Source organism: Condylura cristata, unplaced genomic scaffold (assembly GCF_000260355.1).
Source record: "Condylura cristata isolate star-nosed mole 26May11 unplaced genomic scaffold, ConCri1.0 scaffold00026, whole genome shotgun sequence".
Taxonomy (NCBI): domain Eukaryota; kingdom Metazoa; phylum Chordata; class Mammalia; order Eulipotyphla; family Talpidae; genus Condylura; species Condylura cristata.
Window position 1 is genome coordinate 6966760 of NW_004567127.1, and position 14596 is coordinate 6981355.

The following is a 14596-nucleotide window of genomic DNA, read 5'->3' on the forward strand; positions in this document are numbered from 1 at the left end:
CACATGGTACAGCAGATCTCTCCTGTCTCTCCCTCTGCTCCCCTCAGCAGTGTATTTTAGTCCATCTGCCTGTTCTGCTCCCCACTCTGTCTCTGAATTTTCTCACCCCCCACCTTGCATCTTTGGCCTCTTGTATGCATAAATAAATCTTTTTTGAAAGTCAAATTAGGAAGGACATTTGCATAAGAAAAAAACAAGATAGCATAAGGAAAAAAATTTAATGGTTAAATAGTAAAGATTTTTAAAATATAAAAGCCTTAAGTATTGTTTCCTAATAAGCATGCCATGTTTGATTACTGTCTGAATGTCACTTAGGTGATCAAATAGTAAAAATATGTATATGTATTTGCTGTTTAAAAAAAAAAAGTATGGCCCTCCCTGGTGGCACAACTGGTTAAAACGCAGCACTGCAAGCTGGCCACAGCAGCTTTAGTGTGAGTTTGATCCCCAGCCCCAGAGGTGATCCACAGGGTGTGACAGGCCTCTTCTGTCTCACCTGCTGCTCCCCTTAGCAGTTGTCGCTCTGCCTGTTCTGGTCCCCACCCTGTCTCTGATGAATCCTCTCCTCTCGCCTCCCCTGTACCTCTGGCCTGTGCCCCAGTTCTGTATGCATAGATAAATAAATGTTAAAACAGTATTTCCTTGACATATTAAGCTGATATTTTCTATATAATATGTTTAAATATCTTCTCTTACCTTTTGCTAAGTGACTATCAAGATACATTTTAGCTTAAAGTTTCAGGGCATTAAAACTAATTTGGATATATTACCTCTTCTATCTGTTATCTGTAAAATGTTGTAGAAATTTAATAGAAAGGACTTGCTTTAAGTATTAAACTGTTTCTTTCTGAAGGTGAGGTTCTCTTTTCTGTGACAGAGATCCACTGAGATTGCTGCATTTTCTTTGCTTCCTACTGAAGAAGCTCTTAGTGAGCTTGCAAAGAGCACAGGGAGTCATGTCAGAGGTCAGCTACTTTAGTCCATTTTCCCACAGCTGCCTGGTGTGAATGATATTTCACTGTGTTTTAAAAAATGGTCAAGGATTAGAGAGAATTAGAAAGAATATTACCTTCCTGAATGTAGGCCCAGGGCACTAAGGGGAAAAAACCCAACCAGGCAGCAAATGGGCTTTGCTTGACCAGGACACAACCTCTGCTGCATTCCTCAAAGAAGCTGAATGGGAAATGTTAAGTCCCCAAACTGGATTAGTAAATAATCTCATAGCTGTGACATCTGCTAATATAAATTGATAAGCAGACTACATTTTTACACTTTGAGGAGAGCCAGGGAAATCAAAAGCAGTTATTCTTTTTTTTTTGTATTGAGGCATAAGAGTAATTAAAGATAGATATTATACTTAGTACGTGCTAGAGAGGCACATTTCTTAATAAGAAAGGTGAACCTTATTTTAGGTGATGGTTACATATGATGAATACTTGTGTGCTGGTTAATAATCTAAGACATAGTTTTGAAACTACTACAACTTTTTGTTTTGTTTTGTTTTGTTTTAGATTTTTCCCTGCCTGTAGCAGTTTTACTTTTTAAGTTCAGCTCTTTTTGAGCTGTTTATCTCATTAGTTTGTGTAACAACCTAAGGAACTCAGAATTTGAAATGTAAGAATATATCTTTTGAGGCACTCTGAAATATTTCTCTTTTACATTTTATAATGGAGATTAATGTGGTTTGGATCTTATGACACATAATTTGATTTCACGTTATTTAGAACAAAAGAGGCTATTTCAAACCTATTTCAGCAGAGAAAGTGTATTCTGACCTTAGGCTTTGGAAGGAAGTGTTTAATACCTTTTTAAAGTTTTGGTTTTTAGTTGGCCACTTTAATAGTAAAGATCATATATAAGTGGTTCATTTTGCATCTTCATGGAATTAGTGTATTTGATTAGTGCAGTAACTGATTATATTGCTTTGTATTGATTTTTAATATTAAGGGAAGTGTTTTCTTCAACAGTTTAAGATAAAATTTAATTTTATATTTGAGTAAGAATTGACCGGATGTAATTTCTTGAACAGACACATTGTTTAATTCCATCAGTGCATCTTGTACTTCCACAGACTTAACTTGGTGCCTTTTCAAGTTGGCCTGTACTTCCACTAAGTTCTGTGTTCTTCTCTCAACCCCACACCCTGTTCTGCTTATACATGTTCCACCTACCTTTACATATCAGGTCAAATTCCAGATTCTAGCAGATTCTAGCCCTTACATCATAATCAATACCTCTTAAACACAAAGTTACTATATGACCTAGCAGATTATATACACAAGAAAGGTAAAAACATGTAAACAAAAAAATTTGAACGTGAATATTTATTGTACCATTATTCATAATAGCCAGAAGGTTAAAAAAACAACCAATCTTGATGAATGGATAAAGAAATGTGGTATATCCATATAATGTGGAATGATTCAGCCACAAAAAGGGTCAAGGTACTGATACAGGTTACAACATGGATGTACATTGAAAACTGTTAAATGAAAGAAAATAATCACAAAGACCATATATTATGTCACCTTACTTATGTGAACTATCCAGAATTGGCAAATCTACGGAAATAGAAAGCGCATTAGTGGTTGCTTAGGGTTTAGGAGGAGTGGGGAAGTGGAGGACAAATATGCAAAGGTACGAGGTTTTTTTTTTTTTTTTTTTGAGATGATGAAAATATTCTAAAATTGACTGTGGTGATGGTTCATTTTCTGTGAATATACTAAAAACACATTGAATTGTTGACTTTCAATAGGTGAATTTTACAAAGTATGTAAATTATTTCTCCGTGAAGTTGTTATAAAAGAACTAAATAGAAAAAATCTCCTATCCATATTCTTAAATGCATTGTTTATACTTCTAACAAAGCTACTCACCACACTCCAGTTACAATTACTTACTTGAGAAATCTATAGTATTACATTAGGTGCTCCAGATAGAATGGTTTTGGTATTTCCTAAAAGCATAGTGCTTTGCACTTAGTAACATAATTGAGTTTAACAATTAAGCTCCTTAATCTATCAAATGGGAATAAGAAGGGGGAAAAGAATTGAATGTTGCTACATAGTTCCAAATTGTATTTTTTTAATCTTTATGCTTAATTCTTTTTTTGAAAAATAAAAATTTCCTTTCACATATTTCCTTAGCTTGAGCTTTTGTTTTGTAATTAACAAGGTCATACATAAGCCATTTGTTTTACCTACAGGAATATTCTGATCTTTGGAGCTTGCATATATAAAATATAAAATCAGTAGTACCTTCATATCATTGATCTAGCTTTTAAAATCACATTTTAAAACCAAATGAACTTCATAGAATTTTTAATCTACATTTTTGTGTGTGCTTGAATTTAACTTCTCTTGTGTGTTATTTTTTCAGTACTTACTAGAGATGAAAAGTCTAATCTTGCCTCCAGAACATATTCTGAAACGGGGTGATAGTGAAGCAATTGCCTATGCTTTCTTTCATCTTCAGCATTGGAAGCGAATAGAGGGTGCTCTTAACCTGTTACAGTGTACATGGGAAGGCAGTAAGTATTCTCCAGATGTAACTAATCTAGCTGACTATTCATTGCATTCACATTTAAAATGAGATTATCTGAGCTTCTGTAGGGATTTGTTGTTCAGATTGGTCATTTGGCTCATTGGTAGAAGAAATGCTTTAAGAAAATTTTACTGATCCCCCATTTAGGAAAAAACAGAATGAGAAACTGCTAACTTATCCTGCTATCTGTTCATTTAAATTATATATTGGCAAGGGAAGAAAATATATCCCTTGGTTTATAAGCTTTTTATTGTGGTTGAGTTGTTATGCTAATTTTTTAATAATTGCACCGATGATTATTTTTCAGAAGTGTACATGAAACTGTTTCCTCACAGCAATATCAATTCTATTATTTTATAAACTTTTAAAAATTGTGATAACATATATCTATCATAAAAGTGACCATTTTAACCAAAAATTGTAAATGTTCTGTTAAATGATGTATTACATACTTTTTCACTGTTGTGTAACCATCAGTGTCATCCATCCCTAGAATTGTTTCTTCATCCCAACTGCAGTTCCATATCCATTGAACAATAAAACTTCCTTCCTTCCCCAACCCCTGGTCGCCAGTTTGCTTGATTTTCCTATAGCAGCTGCATCATTTTACATTCCCACCAGCAATTGGCAAGGGAAGAAAATGTTTTCTGTGTGTGTGTGTGTTTTTCCTAATAACGTCCCTAGTGGGTGTGATGTGGTTATGTTTTTGTGCTTTTGACTTGCATTTCCCTAAAAGTTTGTGATGTTGAATATGTTTTTATTTACTAATTAGCCATTTGTGTATCTTCTTTGGAGAATTGGGCATTTTTGAAATGATCAGATCCTTTATTTGTAGTTTTTTTAGATCACTAATAAAATGAAGAAACAACGCATTTTATCATTGAATTTTTACAATATTTTTCTTGGAAAGTGTTCCATGATGAATAAAAATTTAAAAATAAATTCATTCAGCATTCACTAAAACTGATTTACTTCCTCAGTTCTAAACTTTGTACAGAGACATCCTACGGCTTTGCCACAAACTCGTCAGAATGTCATGGAATATGGTAGCTACTCAGTAGAAACATAGCAACATGTAGCATCTGTCAGACACTGTTCACACTCTTAGCTCTTGATAATTCATGGCTTTAACATTAGGTGGCTCTCCATTCTGTTTCTTTCAGCGTTGTCATGTTTTTGAAAGTTTGATTTTTTGTTAGTTGCTGCTAGTTAAAGGAAGTACCACACAGAAATCAGTGTAAGACAGGAAATGATGGTCATAGCCAATCTAATCAAAGGTTTGAGTGGCTGTGCAGTTCCTAAAGGTTCATATATCCCAATAATAAGAAATGATGATTATTTAAAAAAGAGATCATGCTTTTTTTCTTTCAATTTGTATGTGTGTGTGTATTTTCAAAATCACTGCTAAGTTGTTAGAACACAAACTTTTAAAGTTGTTTGAATCCATTGCTTAATAAGTGGAATTGTTTTCCTTTCAGCCTAGAAATATCATTTAAGAAATTGCTGAGACATGAAGGGTACCATGTGTCCTTGAACCAGAAAATGAAGGAATCTGCATTAGTTGTTTGATAAGGGCCAAATTCTGTGCTTCATACCGGCAATAGAGATTAATGAAACAAAGACTACTAAAACTCAAAAGCTGAATGTGTTTGGATAATCAGATTTTCTTTTGCTTCTCCCCCCCCCCCCATTAATCTGTAAGCTCCTTAAAGACAGGCACTCTGTGGCATTCACCTTGTATATGCCTTCAGTGCCTAAGGTTCTGTTTGACACAGATGATTTTTTTTTTTAAGATTTATTTATTCTTATAGAACTGGGGTACAGGCCAGAGATGTGGAGGGTGAGAGGATTCACCAGAGACAGAGTGGGGAGCAGAACAGGCAGATCGACGAAGTACACTGCTGAGGGGAGCAGCGGGCGGGTCAGGAGATGTCTGCCACGCCATGTGGTCACCTCCGGGGCAGGTGGGAATTGAACTCATGAGGAAGTGGCTTTTAGATTCTCAGTGCGGTGCTTTAACCCGCTGTGCCACCAGGGAGGGCCTGACACAGATGATTTTTAACAAGTTTTTTTAATTATCCTGTATTTCATGAATAGTCATACAATTTTGATGTGTAATTAGCTAATTGGGTAGATCAATGAGGATTCCTCCTTTAAGAAGTCTGTTAGAGTTGATAATCTAGTTTAAGATGGTAAATACTTAGTCTTTGTGGGCCATTGCTGCTGTCTCTGTACAACTGCCCAACTCTTGTGTCATGAAAGCAACTTTAGATTGTTAGTATTTTTCAGTTTGTTACTGTTTTGTTGAAGGTGTTTGCATATTATAGATGACAAGAGGTTATAGGCTGGAAAGAAAAAAACATATGAGATGAACATGCATGACTATATATTTTTTTAATAATTTAATAGTTTATTTTTACGTCATTTTGTGCCTTTTTCCATCTCAATTGTAATCCCCGGGTGCTTCCCATCACCAAATCACCCATGTGCCATCACCATAGTCCAGTGCACTTCCATCCCCCCACAGTTTTTGATCCCATTCCCACAACACCCTCGTAAAATGTCTCTGGCATATAGTTGTTCATTATTATTATTATTTCCTTATCTTGTCCTTTATAGTCCTGCTATGAGTGAGACCATCCGGTATTTTTCCTGTTCTTTCTGGCTTATTTCACTAAGCATGATTCCTTCCAGCTCCATCCGTGTTGCTGCAAAAGGCATGTGTTTATCTTTTTTGGTTGCTCAGTAATATTCCATTGTGTATATGTACCACATCTTTTTAATCCACTCATCTACTTTTGGGCATTTGGCTTGTTTCCATGTTTTTCCAGTTGTAAATAAAGCAGCAATAAACATGGGGATGCAGGTGTCTTTTTGAGTCAGTGTTTTTGTGTCTTTTGGGTAGATACGTAGGAGTGGGATTGCTGGGTCCTAATGAAGCTCCATTTTTAGCAGTTTGAGAAACTTCCAGTTTTCCATAGTGGTTGTACTAGCTTTCATTCCCACCAGCAATGCAGGAGAGTTCCTTTTTCTCCACATCCTCGTCAACATTTGTTGCTGTTAGTTGTTTGAAGATGTGCCCTTCTCACTGGGGTGAGGTGGTATCTCATTGTGGTTTTAATTTGCATCTCCCTTATTACACATGATGTTGAACATTTTTTCATAAGCATGACTATATTCTAACAAAAATTTTATCTACAAAACAGTGGGCTAGGTCTGACCAAGGGCTATATTTTGGTGACTTGATCTCAATGAAGTTTTGTTATAGGAACCTTTGATAACATCTTATATGTGAACTCATGGGCTACTGAAACTCTTTTAAGTTGTCAACAATTATGGCTATGGTAATTATACATATTGCATTTTAAACAAGAATGGAATTCATAGTTGGAGAGCTTATACTTTGTAGTAAGGAAACTGAAGACAGAAGGACCCAGTTAGGCTTATCAACCACTTTTCCTTTAGTTTTAGTCCAGCCCGACCATTCATTACTTTCTAAATCTTATTTTCCCTTTATTCATTCTATTGCTTATTATGTTTCTTTCATCTAAAATACCTACCTAAAAAAGAAAACAAAATGCTGTTTGAAATTTTTACAGTGTCTCCACAGTTAGCTTTGAATTGTAGTATAGAATGGAAATGAGACTGACTTGGATGTCAACATGTGTTTTTCTTCTCAGCTTTCAGAATGATTCCATACCCATTAGAGAAAGGCCATCTATTTTACCCTTACCCCAGCTGCACAGAGACGGCTGATAGAGAACTGTTACCTAGTAAGTAAATATTGTTGTGTTCTTTTTGTTTTTATTTTAAAGATTTATTTATTTATGCATACAGAACTGGAGTACAGGCCAGAGGTGCAGGGTCAGTGAGAGGGTTCTCCAGAAACAGAGTGGGGAGCAGAACAGGCAGGTGGATGAAGTAGATTGCTAAGGGGAGCAGCAGGCGAGGCAGGAGAGGTCTGCTGCACTGTGTGGATCACTTCTGGAGCTGGGAATTGAACTCACACTGAAGTGGCTGTGGCTAACTTGTAATGCTGCACTTTAACCTGCTGTGCCACCAGGGAGGCTCTTTAGTGTTTTTAAGCTTAAAAAGTGTTTGTAAAATTGTTTTTCATAGTATTCTCCCATCTCAAAAGTGCTTTTGTTTGAAATTTAGAGTACTGTTTAAATATTACTTTATTTTATTATGGGGGAGTTCCTAAAGAGAAAAAAATAAATTTTAGTCACTTGTGAAATGTAGGTGTATAATTCAGTTCATTTCTAAATACTCTTTAAGCAAATCCTTGCCTTCGATGAAATGAAGGACACAAAGATTAAAGATACTAAAAAGAACAATCATCTTACATATTTATTTAAAATATGTAAAGAATAATATTTAAAGAATAATATTAATACTGTACAACTCTTCAGAAAACAAAGAGCAAAGAAACATTCCACACTTTATTCAGTGAGATCACTATTCCCCTCATACCAAATCTGACAAAGACATTACAAGAAAGAAGACTGGAATAGTCTTATAACATAAAGTCCTAAGGAAGAGGTGGGCAGTACTTTATCCAGCGAAGGAGGTTGAGGTAGTTCTGGAAACATCATTGGTAGTCACAGAGGTGGTTTTGGTGAGAATGACAACTGTGTGATGGAGTAAACCTCAGTGGTCAAGGTAGCCTAGGTGGTCACCAAGCTGGTAGTGGGGATGGTGGCAGTGGGGATGGCTGTAATGGATTGGGTAGTGATGGGAGGAATTTTGGAAGTGGTGGAAGCTCAAATGATTTTGGGAATTACAACAATCAATTCCTTAAATTTTGAACCATGAAAAGAGAAAACTTTAGAGGTAGAAGCTCTGGCGTAGGTGGGGGAGGTCAATACTTTGCCAGACCACAAAACCAAAGTGGCTAGGGTGGTTCCAGCATGAACTATCAAAGCTGTGACATAGCAGAAGGTTTTAATTAAGTGCCAGGAAACAAAGCTTAGTGGGAGAGGAGAGCCAGAGGAGTGACAGGAAGGCTACAGGTCACCACAGACGTGGGAGCTCGCCCCAGCAGTGGTGCAGGGCGTCGCTGCTCCAAAGAAGACACGCTGTGGGCCGTATTCACGTGTGTGCAAGAAACGCAGGGTTGTATCTGTGAATAATTATATAACAGGTTTAGTTTCTGTTCTGAGGAAAGGGTAAAGCATTCAACAGTGGGGTGTAGGTTTTTTTGCGCCTGTGCTATTGGTTTCTAAATGTAATAGTCTGCTCATGTGGCTGAATACATGTCTTTTTATTTTTATTTTTAGAAAATGTAAGATTTGTATATCAAAAGCTACAAAATGTTGCTGAAAAAAAAAACTAAGAAATTATAGAGAGCTATTCCATGGTTATGGATCAGAAAACCTAATATTTACTTACAGAATTGTGCAAAGCCTAACAGCAAGGATGCGTTCTAAGAATGTGTCATTAGGCATCATTGCACAAACACCATAGAGTGTAATTACACAGCCCTGTGTGATAATATCCTGTTGGAACCACTGTCGTATTTGTGAGCTTCACTAACCAAAACATCACTAAATGAAGCATGATAATATATAACTGTTATCTCCAAATTGACCTATAGATTCAATACAATCCATATGAAAATCCTGGTAAGGTTTTTGCAAAATTTGACAAGTTCATCCTAAATTTTACATGGAAAAGAAAAGGACACAGAATATAAAGTCAACACAATCTTTATACCTAAGAATGAAGTTGGAGGAATTGCATTTCCTAACTTTGAAAATAGTCAGTGAAAAAGTTATAGAAGAACGAGAAATATGTAGGGTTATAGTGACTGAGAGTGTTTGCGAATAATTGCTCCATTTAGGAAACCAAACTTCTTGAAAGTACAGTCTCTTCTTTTTTGTCTCAACTGCTTTATTAGTCACTCACTCTTCTCTATGAACTGGTAAATTCATAAACTTCTGTTTAAGTTTTCTTTTTGTGATTTAATCACTAAGGAAGCATGCTGATAACTGAAAACATGCCCCACTTCCTTATACATACTATGGTTTTTCCAATGCTAGAGTCATTACCATCTGAACTCGTCTAAGATGGACGCAACTTTAGAATCATCAAGTTATAAACTAATCTGCTCAGAAAGATAGAAATTTAGAAGAGATTACCTTTATTGTCCCTGTTGTCACTATAATATTTACCATAAAAATTGATACCTAATAAATAATATTTGAATTAGTCAAGTTTATTCTTTTAAACATGCCAGCCACATTGAAAGTTCTCAACAGAAATGTTAAACATTAGTACCTTTACCTCCTTACCCTACTCTGAACTCCTAAGTGCTAATAGGTTAATAGAGAAACCAATAAACAGTGTGCTAAGTGCTGTATGTATGAAATAGATTATAAGGCAGCTGGAGTAGAGTATGCCTATCTCTCCCAGTTCAGGGATGATTTCCAGATCTAACTTGGATTACTTGAATAATGCAATAAGAGAATAAAGCAATAAGAAAAGTATGTTTGGAAGAGTAGCAAGTTCATGCTCTCAGTATGTTGCATGTACAGCATGCAAGTCATCTGGACACAATTCATGCAGATGTGATATATCTATATATGTCCATATAGACATTTAAATATTTTATTATCTATTTCATACCTACACATACATAGTCTTTCTATATAAAATATATATGGGTCTAAGCTATATTTGTAAGTAATATATGTTATATATATATATATATATGCTATAAAATAGATAAATAGTAAGTGTTGTAAGCACTTCATACATATTTAAAGAAAAATGGGAATTTTTTGGGAGAAGACTAGATTACCTCAGAGAACCCATAGATAGCATTACCTTTTTTTAAAAGATAAATTTATTTAAGCATACAAGAACTGGGGTACGGCCAGAGGTGAGAGGGGTGAGAGGGTTCATCAGAGACAGTAGGGAATAGAAAAGGCAGATTGACAGAAATACACTACAGAGGGGAGCAGTGGGCCAGACGAGAGGTCTGCTGTGCCACATGGGTCACCTCCCTGGCTAGGGATCAAACTCGTGCTGCAATGGCTGTGGATAATTTCACAGTGCTGCACTTTAATGCCTTGCACTGCCAGGGAGGGCCCTGGCAATATTACATTGGAACTCATAAGGGACTGGTACCAGGAACTAGGAGACCATCGGGATTTTCTGTCCTTATAATCTGTATAGATATATTTGTATATATGTCTGACTGCCTTTTGCAGGCTCTCCTGTTCTTACTTTATTTTTCTCCTTCCCCCAAATCAGTCTTCTCTTGTGTGAGTGCTTGTTTCTGCTTTCCTTGGTGTGCCTGCTACATTTTTATACCCCTCTCTTTACATTTGGCTTTCCCTCCTAGACTTCATGTAACCAAACTTGATGCAACTATACTGTTGGAGCAAATGATACAAATAAGTAACATCTGAACCTCACTTCTAAAACTTCTATGTCCTGCCCTGGCCCAGTCAGCAGTGGTCTAGGGTAGGAGCAGTTGTATAAACAAAATTGCCATGAGTCCTAATATCTCTTTCTCTCTGGCATCCCTCTACAGCACAAAGCCAACTTGTGAGTTCTAGACCTGAATGAGATAACCAAGGGAAGGTAAACTTTCCTTGAGAGGCAAACTAAAGGTGTAACTATGGGGGCACAAAAATGCCCAAGGAATGGATGACTGATAAAAAGCCTGGAAGATTCAGTGAAGGAGTGGTCAGAGAGACAGGAAAAACCCCAACTAGATATTATAGAAACTTGAAGGAGGAAGAAATTTCCAATGAGGAGTGGTATTTGAGAGATTAAGGTAATTACTGAGAAGAATCCATTCATTGATTTTGACAATTAGAAGGCCAGCAATGAAAGTTTTTATTTTCCTTCCTAGCATGCTGGTGGTAGTAGTTGTTCTTGTTTCTCCATTTTAATAAGAATAAGGATATTTAAGACAAAGGAATAAACCTTTGCTTATGAAATATCAATATGCAAACATATTTTATATTAGGCTATATGCAATATAGCCTATGAAATATCAATATGCAAACATATTTTATATTTTATATTAGACTAAATAATGCCCCCCAAACAATTACAAAGATTACCCGATACAAGACCATCATAACATAGTCATATAAAGAAAAGCAGGATTATTGTCATGCGTTGTCAGAACCCTAGGCTGTAGGAACAGACATCTTGCTTTCTGGCAGGTTTTTATTAATTTTTACTCATATAAGGTGCAAGGAGGTAGGAGGAGAAAGATATGCTTGGGAGTTTTGTTAGATTATGTATGTTCATTGAGTATTTTTTTATGTTTCTGACTATGGTAGAAGGAACAAATTTTTAATTTTGTGGAGTTCTAATTCCCAGGAGTACTTAATGTTTTTCTGTTTGCAATTTTCCATCAGCCTTGATATATCTCAACAGCATTCTGGAATTTACTTATGGTCTTCATAAGTTCAGACTTGAACTATTTCTCTAGTTCACATGTATTTAGTTGTCTTTCATGCCTCCTGATAAGTTTTTCTCTACAAGCCAATGATGAAATTTGAACTTTATTTCCAAGGGAGAAAAGTCATCCATTACACTGTAGTAGCCAAACACTGACTGATAAATGAAGATACCGAAAACAATCCAAAAAGAAATAACAAGTCCCTCCAATAGTAGAAAAATCTCATATGAAGTGGGAAAAATACTGTATCTTTTTTGGTTATTAAAAACAAACCAATATAAACTAAAGTCTGTTGTAAACCATAAAATGTTACACAGTTTATTAACATTCTTAATTTTGAATCTCTCCAATAGTAGCAGCTAGAATAACCATTAGCATTGTTCCTGGTCTCTGCAAGGACCTTGCTTTGTTTCTCTTAGTTTTCTGGGAGGAGTTGGCTTCTCATGGCTGATGCTGATGAACAGCAAAAAAGACTCATTTTTTCGGGTGCTGAAAGCCCAGTGTTGTCTACAGCTACTAATGTGTCTGACTTTAAAGAATAGTGTATCTTTAGAATTTTTATGGATTGTTAATTAATTTGGTTTTTGCTATATACTTTCTGAACATAGTATAAAACATAATATTTTGGTTACTGAAGGAAAATTAGATGTATTCTTCTCTGTGAATCACTGTGTCTGAAAAAGTGAAATTTATAGCTGACCTTGATTCAGCACAGAATTAGTCATCCCTTACTTATGCAGGATATTATATCAGGAATTCCTGGATTTGTGTCCAGCCCTGAGAGGTCAGCTTCCTGGACTAAATGAAGTCCCAGAATAGCTCTCAGTTTAACAGACATTTATTGAGCGCCTACTGTCTGCCAAACATTGAAACAGGCACATTCCAGCATTGCTATTCAAATATTTTCAAATTTCGAAGAAGATACTAATACTTGAACTCTATTAGTGAAGAAGTCTCCAATCATTAGAAAGGTAATACATGTGTAAATATGTAAAAGTTGTAAAACAAGGCAAGGGACTTTGTCACCTCTAGGACTTACGTGTTCGGTGCTGCTTTACGGTGCTCAGTGAAATGCCACCTATTGAACACTTAGCAGCAATAGGGTAAAATTATTAACTGACAGTTCTGGGAAATCTCCAACCACATGTGTGTTTCTCACTTGTCTTACTAGTCTGCTATATGCATCTCTGAGCACCAGAGAGCAAGTATTATAACAACTCACATTTATTAAGGGCTTTCAATGTTCATCATAACAGCTCCATAGCAACTACCAGCGGATTAACACTTATTAGATCACACAAAAAGAGACAAAGCTCTTTTTCAAAACCACTTCAGCATGACTTTACAATCCCTGCTCTTTCCCACGATGCCATCGTACTCGCAGCCCTCAGCACAATCACCTGGCTGTGTACATATGTTGTCAACGTGAGAATAAATAATGGGTAACTTTCTTTTACCTTGCTTGACTATATGACTCTTGTTTTTTTTTTTTTTAATTTTTTTCTCTTTTTAAAAATAAATTTTGTTTGACCATATTAAAATCTGGCATACATATCATTGTGAAATAAAAATCCATTTTTACCTTTTCTCTCTTGCAGCTTTTCATCATGTTTCTGTTTACCCAAAGAAGGAGCTTCCTTTTTTCATCCACTTCACAGCAGGGTTGTGTTCTTCGACAGCAATGATAGCCCTGCTCACACACCAGTTTCCTGAAATCATGGGTGTTTTAGCTAAAGCTGTAAGTATGATCTCAAGGACTTGTATAGAGTATTTGTAAAACACACAAGAAACCATCTCTGAGCTGTTAGTAGTGCTAAGGCAGTTGAGCAGTGGAAGATACTTGTTACAGTAAATTACAGGAGTTGATTTGTAAAGTTGCTACCATAAATATGTCGAACATAAGTTTTTGGTGATTTGAGCTTTATATTTGTTGCTTAAAAATTTCAGGTACTCAGTGCCATGCCATTGTAAATTTGGTCTTTGTGATCACTTTGGGTGGTCAGTGTGGCATCTTGTTGCTAACTAAAGAATACTCTAATTCCTTTAAACCCATCTTCTTAGGCATTAAAAAAAATCTATATTTTATGAATAAACCTTTTGATTTTTATATTTAAATGAAATCATTAGTTCTAAGAATTTGCTGAACTTAAGTTCAAGAGTGCAACTAGGGTGGAGAACAAGCAGTAAGAGGGGCAAGTGGGACTTGTCTCCCCAAAGGCTCTCCTGGAAGAGATCAGTCTTTATTTTCGTTTTTACCCTTGTCTTGACCTGCTTCCGCATTTTCTGTCCCAGGTCCAGGAAGTTCTTGAGGACTGATATTAGAGAGAATATTCCATGGTTATCTACTCTTCTACATGAGCTTATTAATTAATGAGACTGACTCACAGTAAAATTGCCAAAGATTAATCCTTGTAAGTCTTCACACCTTTTTTTTTAAAAGATTTTTTATTTATTTATTTATGCATATAAGAACTGAGGTGCAGGCCACAGGTGCAAGGGTGAGAGATTCACCAGAGACAAGAGTGGGGAGCAGAACAGGCAGCTTGACTGAAATACACTGCTGAGGGGAGCAGCAGGCGGGTCAGGAGAGGTCTGCTGCACTGTGCCCTGTGGGCCACCTCCCTGGTG

General features: G+C 36.1%; 1 protein-coding gene across 2 annotated transcripts in view; it reads left to right on the plus strand.

The window, feature by feature from the left end:
* Positions 1 to 14363, plus strand: part of ST7L (suppression of tumorigenicity 7 like) — a 59198-nt gene extending 44835 nt beyond the window's left edge. The window contains exons 12-15 of one of the 2 annotated variants that reach the window (XM_012730116.1): positions 3379 to 3529; positions 7224 to 7316; positions 13567 to 13706; positions 14261 to 14363. In XM_012730116.1, the coding sequence (XP_012585570.1) occupies positions 3379 to 3529; positions 7224 to 7316; positions 13567 to 13706; positions 14261 to 14284 (408 nt within the window). In that variant the 3' untranslated portion in view covers positions 14285 to 14363. Of the gene's footprint in view, positions 1 to 3378; positions 3530 to 7223; positions 7317 to 13566; positions 13871 to 14260 lie in introns of those variants that run through there. The other variant, XM_004689644.2, reaches the window with a different exon arrangement.
* Positions 14364 to 14596: the final 233 nt, after the last annotated feature.